Here is a 10,655-nt window from a genome sequence, read left to right as displayed (position 1 = left end):
ACGGTCAAGGTCTGGGATGCGAACAGCGGCGCGTGCCTGCAGACGCTCGAGGGCCATAGTAGTTGGGTCAGCTCAACCGATCTCGTCTCTCTCCTAGCGTCGCTACACCCTAAAACCGTGGAGCCGCAGCAAGCTACTTGTCAGAGATTAGCTATCAGCTCGGATGGTACCTGGATTTTAGGTGATGCTCGAAATACATTGTGGCTCCCAACACAGTATCGACCAAGGAGCTTGGCTATATCAAGTACATCTGTTGGTGTCGGTACAGGGTCTGGAAAGGTTTGGGTATGTTGCTTTACGTACCCACGTGTCTAAAGACTGTGGTGACTTACTCTTATTTATTTTCTAACTCGGCACCTAACGTCTGTTACTGCGTAGCGAATCGCACGGTGTGCCGAATCTGACCAATCAGCTTGTGGGAATCCGTGAATAATGTAAACTGATTGGTCCGATTCGGCACATTGTGCGATTCGCTACGCAGTGATGGACTTTATAGAGGTCCGGAGATGTACACGTATATATACATAACGCTTTGCCACGTCAAAGCTTCGAGAATTCTACAAGAGTGACAGAGTGATAGAGCCACGAGATATTTGCAGTTCAAGGGGAAGTTTCTAGAAGTAACGTTAGAACATTGCAATATATTTGTTAAAGCGTGGCAGAGACGCATTCAAAACATCTTAGCTAAGCGCAGAGGGTAATAGTGTCACGGTAACCTTAGAGGCTACCTGACAAGCATGGATATACTGCTGGCAGTAGTATATCTTAGAGATGTCGCGCGCTGGCAGCCAGTCAATAGATTATTAGACGGGTGGCCCGTCTGCTAGCTGATTGGTCAAAGCATGGCGCTAGCCACCCTTGGCGAGGGCGTGCGACGAAGCGAGAAGATAGATCCACGCTGGATAGGGGGGAGAGGACCTTTTCTCCTTATCCAACGTCTTGTACCTACACGTAGATACCGAACGCAGTATATTGATCTAGCCTACCTGGGCCTCAGACATCTTGCTCGTTGCTCTCGTGACAATAGTAAGTCAAGGATATTTATGACCCTGTCTAGGGAAATGTTTAACTCACAGGGATGGGCATTAAGCAGCTAATCATCACTAACTACGATTCTTTAGGCTAACGAGTCTGACTAACATATTACCTCATATAAAATACTGAGTCAGTACACTTGCCTTGGCAGAAGATCGCTCGCTTACGATTCTAGGTACCGACCAGGGTGGCAATATTATTGAATCTCGCAAGACACAGTAGCTGCAGGGCCAGCAGAAGCTAGCTAGTGTTGTGAAGAGATTCAGTGTAGGCGAAAATCTATACAAATATTGTTAAAGGACTGGTGAAGTCATCGCGTGGCCCTGCGCCCTCAGCGGTATATATCCTTAGCTTTGGCATTACTGATTTGGATTGGTCAAAGAGGATTCGACGGATCTGTAATTTTAGGCTTTCAAGGTCGGAGCATGTTCTAAAGATAGCAAATTTAATTATTCCTCCCTAACGATGGAGATCTCAGGCCTGTGCGGAGTCGTAGGTTGGATAGAGTTCAAAGTATTCATGATGTGTCTCGCCAGTCTGTGCGTCTCGTGAGGCCGTGCAGGACCTTAATGGAAGAACCCCAAGTGCAATCCTCGGGGAGATGCGCCCGACGACCTTTAGTGAACCAATGCACATCGGGAAGCGTGCCATCCCGGCCAGGTGTACGGCGCGCCTGGCACTTATGGCACGGCGGGATACGTGCGTGACAATCCTTCTTGAAGTGGTTGGTGCGATGGCAACGCGTGCAATAACGAGAAATCCCGAAGCGCGCATTGGAATACATGCGACTAGTGGCCTCGACAGCTTCAATCGAATGAAGTACGGTCTTTCCAGTCTTTGGCATGTCGCGTCCATATAGAGCCATGTAGATGGCAGAGATGATCGTGTATGCAGCGTCGTTGCTTGCTGTGTGGGAGTCGCGGTATGGAATTTTGAAGTGATAACAGAGGTCACGGAGTCCAATCTCATGCCTTGAGCCGGCTGGGTTGTAGATGCCCATCTCTCGGGCCATCTGCTGCGTATCCAAGGTAGCAACAACAGTACCTGAGGCGTAAGGATCGAAACCGATGGTCTCCTCCAAGCCACCGGTGTCATTGTGCAACGCATGACCAATAAGGATGGAGGGACACTTACCGTCCTGAGGTCTTCCCTGGTTTATATCCCAATTGAAGCACTCTGTGAGCATCGCCTTGCCCTCAGCGTACGTGGCAAACCGGGTGTTGCCGAAACGATTCGCTTCCGGGTTTCCTGGGCAGAACTTCTCGTTAATGCAATGAGCATTGGGCAACATGCGGAAGTGGTAGAAGTAGATCTCCTTCAGCATGTTCTCGGCGTTGGCCTCGAGGGTGTTAGCATATTGACGAAGATCTCCAGAGGCAAACACATTCAGCCCAATTTCAGTCAGCTTGGAGTGGTCCCACTCGTAGTGCTCTGTATCAACACAGTTGACCACAGTAGCTTCAGCCAATCGAGGAGCGATCGGCTTGGTAAGACGGCCAAGAACATAGCGAAGCTTATCGGTCTGCGAGGGGATGGAGTTGAAGAAGGCGCGAACGCCGTTTATCGTCTCCGGGAAAGCGGTGGTGTTGTTGGTCGACATTTGATGCGCTCGTCGAGAATCGGTACTCCTTGGAAAGTCGGGTGTTTTCGAATTTGTGGAGTTAGCAGTCGGATTTTGCTTCTTGATGCCATGATGAGGATTTGAGGTATATATACGATTGGGTGACGCGATGAATTGTGAATGAATGATATAGATTTAATCGATGAAAGCCTTGAGAGGCTTGATGTTACTAGTGCAACTTCATAGTGAAAGGGTCAATGCAAGATGCACAATGCTCGAGCTGAAACCCACCTTAATCAACGCTACTCGTGCGAGGTATAGTACAGCGCTTATAGATCGCGATGATCCGAGAAGGTGTGACAGCTTCGGTGTGCATCTGAAAGAAAACACTCTTCATGTGAATACTAGATCTGAAGATCAAAGACGATCCTTGAGCATGACTTCGTGGCTCTAACAAGACCATAGAATATACGGGCGTAAGAGTGGATGCAGGCATATGGGCTCAAAAGAACAATATAAAACTGTGAAGACCACAGCATCACATCAACTCTGGCCTCTTATATGAGTTTCCATGATACAGTGGGGGAGCAATCAGTGTTGAAAAATCTCTTTGAAGCAATCGTTTGTGCGAGCGCCTATACGAGCCACTGTTCGAGACTGCTGAAAGACACTAAAAACTTCATAGGAGCAAGCTACCATTATTTCAGCTGTATGCCTACTTACCATATGTATGAGTGGCCCGGTGCCATCATCATCTATATAAACATAAATTGAATAACTTACACTCTCTTTAAGGCTCAAACTGCTCGCTGAGCTCTAGTGTCATCTCGTGCGATGCCTCCACTCGAACCTCAACCGCACTCCCTCATGCAACATCTAACGTAACGTACGTCCATCTGCAGCTCTCGCAGCCTCTTTTGTGGCGGTCTCACTTGCTTTACTAATTAGCGGCGCCAGTAACGTTAAGTTAGTTAACGTATTCTCTGTAACATTCTTAAGGCTCAGCGAAGGCGGTGGCAACCATACCAACTGGAGAGCGGGTCAATTAAAACTGATCCAGCAAAAGAGTCGCTCTTACTGACATGAATTTATCCATCTGCTTGGGAAATCTTTTACGAGATATTGTTCCTGGCGTTCTGCCAATACGTCACCGGCGCATGAAATGCAAGGAATGAAAAAGAAATACCAACCCTGCGAACGATATTGAGAGAATCAAGTTTGACAACTACCATAAATGTGCCCGAATACCTAGGAATTCAAGCAGATAATGCCTTTCTGGAGGTACATGCTGGACCTGTAATGTGTGTATAGACACCATATGCTTGATCGTAGACAAATCCACCACTACCCTCTCATTCCCCGCTTAGAAACCCTGACCCTTCCCAACCCTTTGTCCGGATCCAGATAATGTGCTTTAAACCCTCTCTCCACAACCATACCTAGTCCGGGCCATCGGGAACAAAAGGTGGGGGCCGCGGGTACCTTGCAGTGCTGCTGACATCATGCTCAGTCCGTGTTCACGCCAGCGGGAGCTCCGCCCCGCCCCACTCGCTAATACACCCGGGCACCGAAAATAGCGACCGCGATGGGCATGGTATACGCAGGGATGTGGTGAGCTGTCGGCGGTCCTGTCGGTCAGTTCGCCGGGTTGCACAAAGCGTATGTCTGGAGTGAGATCGGCGCCCGTGTTGCGGAGATGAGGATGCGAGGATGTGAGGCTGCGAGGGGAATTGGGCTTGTGTAAGAGGTAAGATGTACGCGAAATGGGAGGGGCGAGCAGGCCAAGGGTTGCGGAGAGCTGTTGCGCGCGGATCGGGTACCAAGGTTGGGGCCAAAGCGTAAGGGGGCATACCATAGTGGAGACTTACAGGCCGGGCAAGTGTATAAAAAATATGCATTGACTGAGCATCAGTAATGCGAGCTAAGCTATGCAGAAAGGCGATCTTGCTGCTATACGACACCTACTGAAAGAAGAAATCCATCTCAAGAACGTGCGTTCGTATAGACTGCAGTATAGACTAGCACCCGTATCAAGAGCGAAACAAGAATAGTAAGTTTAGCAGTCGCTGTTTAGCTTGTGCTTCGGCCAACCGTAGCCGGTTTGATCCCATCTCTGTGTTTTGATCAGCATCTGTGATGGCAGAGATCTCAGATCAGCACCACTCACCGTGAGATTCGGATCTGTGTACGCGCGTATATGCTCTTTGATGTAATTGGTCGTCTCAAAACCGGGTGGATCACAAGTCACCATCTTCTCCCCCTTCTTCTGGTACCATCGGACATAGTCCACCCGAAGTACCGTGGGGAAGAGTAGCTCAGCCCAGTTGATCCACGTCCACGAGTTGCTCATGCCGAGGTTTAGAACCAACGACATTGGCTCCTGCGAGATTTGGCGCGCTTGGATATTGCCGTTGGGACCAAGAGCACGGCCATCAAGTGTGAACATGGTTTGCCCTCCTATTTTCCAAGTGATGTGCGAGCCTTCTTGGTCACCAGGAACGTACTCGAATGAAAACCGTTGATATGCCTTGCCGTCATACCAGTTACGATTTAGGCTCGTGGTTGCGGAGATAGCTTGCTGAAAGGGACCACCTGTGTAGAGATTGGTGTAGCTCAAGCGCTGGTCGGGAAACCTCGTGAACTCATAATCGGGATAGTACCACACGTCGAATGGTGCGACTTGGTAGCTTTGAGTGGCAACGGGTAGCTTCCCTTCTGCGTAACTAACGCTCATTTCCGCGATGTCAATCTCAGGCGCGCCCCGACCTATGCCTGGCGATGGATGGTCTTCACCGGGACACGTGCACGATGGCAGTCTCTGGCCAGGAAGCCATGAGAGGCCGCTTGAATCAGATTGGTTGGGAGTGATACCGGCATCGCAAGCTTGGTAGGTGTATGGCCACGTCCCGTCTGTGGTCGCTGTAAATCCCGGCTTACCCAGATTTCCTAGCGTCCAGACGCCGGGCCAGAGACCGTGTACGCCTGCTGGACCAGGTAGTGACATGGAGACTTCAAAGATGCCTCCTTTGAAACAGAGATGGTTCCAGCTGTTCAGCATGCCAGAGCGGAATTCAAGCCCATGGTTTTTGAACTTGTCCATTCGAATTTCCAGAACGCCATCCCAAGTCGTGACTGCGTCAGGGTCGTACCATTCGAGATCCTGTGTTGCACCATACCAGATGTCTGGAGCGAAAAAGAATGGGTCATCACCTTCGTAGAACGTGCGATTGTTGACGTTGAATTCATCACTGAACACAAGTTCGTACTCATCGTAAAACTCGCCCAGTTTTCGCCTGGCGTGTTCGGGCGTGTCAGGGTCAATGAGTCCGCGTCGCACGCCCCACAAAAGCGGATAATCTTTATCGTTGACCCAAGCCCAATCTTCCTTACGTGGATGGACGGCTGTCAGTTCGTTCAGAGATGTTTCGTATCCAGATACATAATCTATGATACCCGTGTATGTTAGGATAGGGAGGCCAATGAAAACCATGAATAATCCAAGGATCATGAAAATGACACCTGTTGTGGACACAATCTGGTCGCGTGAGAAGCGTTGCTTCCAATTTACCTTGAACAGCTTGTCGTCATCGGGGTGGGGCAGATGCAACGCATCGTCGTCCTCTGCTTCGTCACCCCAAAGGGGCCAGGCTGACCCATCGTTCTCTTCGAACGGCGCCCCCAGGCGATCGTCTATTAGAAAGACTTTCTCTTCTGTCCCTAGGTCCTTCACTAGGTTTGTAGTGGATGCCGAAGGAGTCAAAAAGGTACCAGTGGCCGTAGCGATTGTAGGGACGTTGTTGAGCGATGCGCGGCTAGAAGGATATGATGCTCTGCCCACTAACGAGGATCTCGCGCTGTCTGTGAACGGATCGTAGTATCGCGAATAATCCATACCTAGATCGTGAACTGTCAAGAACGTACTGGGCCTTTGCAGATCCGCGGGGATCTGTGATGTACTTTTAAAAATTATACATGCATTCGATTGCGGCCTGCGTCGTATGGGGTTGCCTGACCCACATTGGGTAGCTGTCGATGAAGGCCTGGCTCTTGCGCGAAGCCTGGATGTCGCCTGAGGTCCGATGTTGCCCACACAAACACGCGCAATGTCAGAACCATTCTGCGCGCCGCTGATCTGCGATTCTGGAACTTCATGCGGTGGAGGAGTAAACGTGCGCGGGGCCGTCCTGTCTGAGGTTGTATTTGCACTTTGCTCATCAGAGAGTCTTTGTTGATCACCCATCACACTTTTCGATCTCCGACAGGCTGTAGCTTCTTTTACTTCGAGCACAGCACCGGCCTGCTCCACATGTAAAGTCGTCGAAGATCGTCCAGCTTGCACCGGCAAATCTGGCTCGGGTTCTTGCACCATTTCACCCATTAAGGCCGGTCAGTGAGGCGATTCGGTTTGCGTGTCTCGTAGTTTGCCTTCGTTACCATGCTCCATCCGGCGTCGTAGCTCGCTGCAGTGGTACCTGTGGAATGTAAGGCCTCAAAAGTTCAGGACTACCACAGTAAAAAAAAATTCCTCCATGCTTAGAGGCATGAAGCCTTATGGTTATCAGGCCTCGAACGCACTCAGCTTGCGGAGCAACACTAGCTCATCAGGGTCACTTGGGGAGCTCTCGCGCCAACCCCTCAACGGCTCCTGTGGCCGTCAATGGGAGCGTTCCCATTGGAATCGTGCGGTAAGGGCGCTAACGGCAACCGACTATACACAGCACCAGAAATGGGTCTGATGGTTCAAGGACGCATAGTGACTCGTTAAAAATTAGACTGTGCCACGGAACAAACATGCCAGAGCGCATATGGAAGGGTCATGTTTCTGTTCAACGTTATCAATCAAGCAATTCGCACGCTTGGGCTGCGGTCGAGGAAGCATATGCTATTGTTCAAACGCGCTGTCGGACACGGGAAAGGCTTCTTGTGATGTGAGTAGTGTATGACTGCCAGATGGACAATATTTGCAAAGACAATCTGAGTAGCTGGATGCGTCTGTAGAATCTGATCGTATAAGGCTTACATAGTTCAGTCTCATTCGTTCGATACCACAGGCAGACAAGGATGCAACGCAGCTAGCAGCGCGGGTTCCTTGTCTTGCGCGTACGGGCTGTCGGAGAGCAAATTACAAGAGGCAAAAAATGATGTTACCAAATGACATACAATCTGGCCATTCACATTTCGCAGCGTTACATCGCAGCGTCGTTTGAATTTTCGTTGTTATTGCGATAGCATGTCGCTGGTAGATGATACGACCCTTTACTGGTAGAAGTGGTGGCTGTGTTCTGCGGCCTGGACATCTGTAACGGCGGCGGACCCGCATAATTTTAACCCCACGACTCTTACATTCTGGGGTCCGCTGCTTTCATGGACCAGTCGTAGCTTCCCGTCAAAACTTTAAATTTAGACGATCGTTATGCGTTCTATGCGCGTACAAAGCGGGACGTTTGCGCACGTCTTCAAGTGTGCCTTGCTCGTGAAACGAAACGTGGTGCCCTTGTTGTGAGTTAGCAGACCGTCGTTATGGAAGGATGGGATATCGGAGAATAGATGCATGAACATACATGGCGCAGTTTTCGTTTGTTTTGGGAACGATTGCGATTATGCAGGTCGAGGGGATATTCGGGAGTTATTGCGCTGCCGTTCCACGATCGTCCGTACTCATACTCGCCCGTTCTATCGTGAAGAGAACTGGGGTATCCGTGTAGATGTGTATCTCGTCTGCCTTCACGTGGTTACTAGTGCTAACTTGGTGTCCCATCTGTGTTGGCCAGGATTGGACGTTCCACTCGAGACCAGCCGTACTGATTGTTGCAGGACCATAGACGGGAAGAATGCCAACATTCTCAGTAAAGCTTCGACTTGATAGCGCACCCTTAATAACGTTCTGGGAATCCCTTAAGATGAAGGATACATTTGTTTCAGAGTACAACCATAGTCGCAAGCGGGGATCCATGGTCTCTTCACGGATCATCTCATGTAGCATTCCAAGGCCTTGATCAACCCGTCCAGACAAAGTCCCAAGCACAAGAACTTCTCGAGCTTCGAGTGATGCGGGAGAGTGGTTAGCAGTGATTTTCTGCATGGCCTTCCCGAAATCTGTGCTATATTGGTCGGGATCTTGAGAAACTTCAGCCCCACGGTTAGCATAGTAGGATCGCACATCGTCCCGCAACGAATCAAGGTCCCCATGAATCGAATCTGGTATCTAGTCGCTGTCAGGATTACGCGGCTTCGAGGTTGAAACAGAAGAACACCCACAAAATCGTCTCTACGCGCCTTAAGCTCACCGCAGAACATATCATACAGACGATTGGCACCGCCATCCGCGCACAATCGGTACCTCGACCGAGTCCATAGTTGTGCAAAAACAGCAAAGTCGCTAATTGGCTGATTGAGAATCAGTAAATCGGGTGCAGTTACATCCGACGGATCCTTGCGTTCTTCGCTTTGTGCAAGGTGCAGCGCCAGGTCAAAGGCGCGCTCTTCGGCCGCATCCATAGTTTTGGCGTGCGCTCAATTTCATCCAAGTCAAACAAGATATTTGCCGGGCGGTACCAAACTTGAGCGATGCAGTGTAATGTATGATTGATGACATGGTGAGCAAACGCGACAGGCCAATAATAGCAAATTCGCTGCTAGGGCGCTAGCGGCTGCCGAATTCTTCCGGGGTCGAAAGTGGCGAAGCTCACGACTGCTCTCGACGACTCCAGCTTCGCCTTCATCACAACGTTCGCAGCAAGATTCGCCAAACGTCGAACAACAATGCTCCAGCGATCACGAGACGGATGAGGAATATGCTACTTAGCGTACGCGATCGACATACAGTAATCGCAGATCGCATTACCGAAGCTAGCATCTAGGCTATGAATAACTGCATGACGCACAGAGGCTATGCTGAGCTCTTTCGCGTCGGCCCCTGTCATCAGTTCAGAATGTCAACTCGATATAGACGACGGAGATGAAGTCGAGCGCTATGCAGATACTAGCAGCAAAATCGTACCTGCAGCAAGCCATGGCCACCACGGCGTCGACTCAGCCCCAACCCCACCATACCTCGACTCCGGACAACTCTAAACCACAGTGCAGTGTAGGCAAGCAACCTGAAACGCATCCTGCCGCCTCAGAAAAAGCTTGGCCATGCAGGTACGCTACAACCTGGTCCATGTGGCTACCGCCCTGAGCCCTAGCCGTCGCATCCTGATGCTATATTCAACTTGCAAGTGCACGATTCAACTAGATGTGGGCCCTTTCGATCTCGCCTTCACCGAAGCACGGCCCTAGAAGCTACTTGATGGGCATCTGGAAAGTTGACCACGAGCCACATCCCCAGCTTCCGGCCTCAGATGGCGCGATAGCTTTCTCGGAAGCTCACAAGGGAGGCGAAAAGATTATAGTGGCCCCCGATGTGAACACCAGCCTGTTTCGACTGCAGGCCTAAATGGTTACATCCCAAGTCGTCTCCTGGGCACTGCAAATTCAAGTCCGTTCGCACGGTTGTACAATCAATCGTTCGCACGCTCCCAGCGTCCGAATAGCCGAGGGCCCTGCAGAGCATGCCATGTGCAGTGCTCTCTGTAATGATAGGATCGTAAGATGCTTGCATGTTTATTTCCGCAACGCTTCGACCATGGGCCGACGATGCAAGGCCAACTGAAGGATGAAGACGTTGAGATTGGAGAAGGGAGTTTGCTCGAGGCTGGACCGTGTACGTTGGACCGATCCATTCCTCCCGTCCATCGAGGGTGCACCCGAACGAGAGCAATGGTGTTATCGATTCGCCTCAAACGTGAGCCAGTCAAGTCGGTGGCACCGAAAGTGTCTGGAAGTGGGCGGTTTCCCTCCTGAACGGTCAACTGTCACTGCTTTGCACTGCTCCCGAGCGACCAAGAAGGGTGACATTCTCGAAATTCTCAGCACAGGATGCCTGAGCAATCTGCAGCTGTTCTCGTGTTTTGTGGTCCCGCCTCAGCCAGGAGACTCATTCTGGACTGTGTCAGTGCATCTACGATCACCACACCGGCGTACCCGTAGCAAGATCAGTGCTTTAGTGTCGACGGAG

The 10,655-nt window shown here is 50.6% G+C and overlaps 4 protein-coding genes across 4 annotated transcripts; all 4 read right to left on the bottom strand.

The window, feature by feature from the left end:
• Positions 1 to 1,552: 1,552 nt before the first annotated feature.
• CC84DRAFT_1205681 (uncharacterized protein) lies at positions 1,553 to 2,725 on the bottom strand (the record flags this gene model as incomplete). Its single annotated transcript, XM_018181993.1, has 1 exon — positions 1,553 to 2,725. The coding sequence occupies exon 1, from the start codon at positions 2,633 to 2,635 to the stop codon at positions 1,553 to 1,555; it is 1,083 nt and encodes a 360-aa protein (XP_018036439.1). The 5' UTR covers positions 2,636 to 2,725.
• A 1,192-nt stretch (positions 2,726 to 3,917) lies between these two features.
• On the bottom strand, positions 3,918 to 4,551 carry CC84DRAFT_745040 (uncharacterized protein). The gene has a single exon (XM_018187279.1). The coding sequence runs from the start codon at positions 4,449 to 4,451 to the stop codon at positions 4,011 to 4,013; it is 441 nt and encodes a 146-aa protein (XP_018036438.1). The 5' UTR covers positions 4,452 to 4,551; the 3' UTR covers positions 3,918 to 4,010.
• Positions 4,552 to 4,652: 101 nt separating this feature from the next.
• CC84DRAFT_1259356 (beta-glucan synthesis-associated) lies at positions 4,653 to 6,488 on the bottom strand (the record flags this gene model as incomplete). The annotated part of the gene is made up of 2 exons (XM_018184906.1): positions 4,653 to 4,709; positions 4,764 to 6,488. The coding sequence occupies 2 exons, from the start codon at positions 6,486 to 6,488 to the stop codon at positions 4,653 to 4,655; spliced, it is 1,782 nt and encodes a 593-aa protein (XP_018036437.1).
• Positions 6,489 to 8,222: 1,734 nt separating this feature from the next.
• CC84DRAFT_1090798 (thiamine pyrophosphokinase-like protein 1) lies at positions 8,223 to 9,094 on the bottom strand (the record flags this gene model as incomplete). Its single annotated transcript, XM_018174376.1, has 2 exons — positions 8,223 to 8,801; positions 8,855 to 9,094. 2 exons carry the CDS (start codon positions 9,092 to 9,094, stop codon positions 8,223 to 8,225), a joined length of 819 nt encoding a protein of 272 aa, XP_018036436.1.
• Positions 9,095 to 10,655: the final 1,561 nt, after the last annotated feature.

Source organism: Paraphaeosphaeria sporulosa (genome assembly GCF_001642045.1).
Source record: "Paraphaeosphaeria sporulosa strain AP3s5-JAC2a unplaced genomic scaffold CC84scaffold_5, whole genome shotgun sequence".
NCBI lineage: Eukaryota > Fungi > Ascomycota > Dothideomycetes > Pleosporales > Didymosphaeriaceae > Paraphaeosphaeria > Paraphaeosphaeria sporulosa.
This window is presented reverse-complemented; position numbering and strand designations above follow the sequence as displayed.

Bases quoted from the DNA above. Each gene is read 5' to 3' on its own strand.
- CC84DRAFT_745040 (XM_018187279.1), bottom strand. From the start codon at position 4,451: ATGGTATGCCCCCTTACGCTTTGGCCCCAACCTTGGTACCCGATCCGC.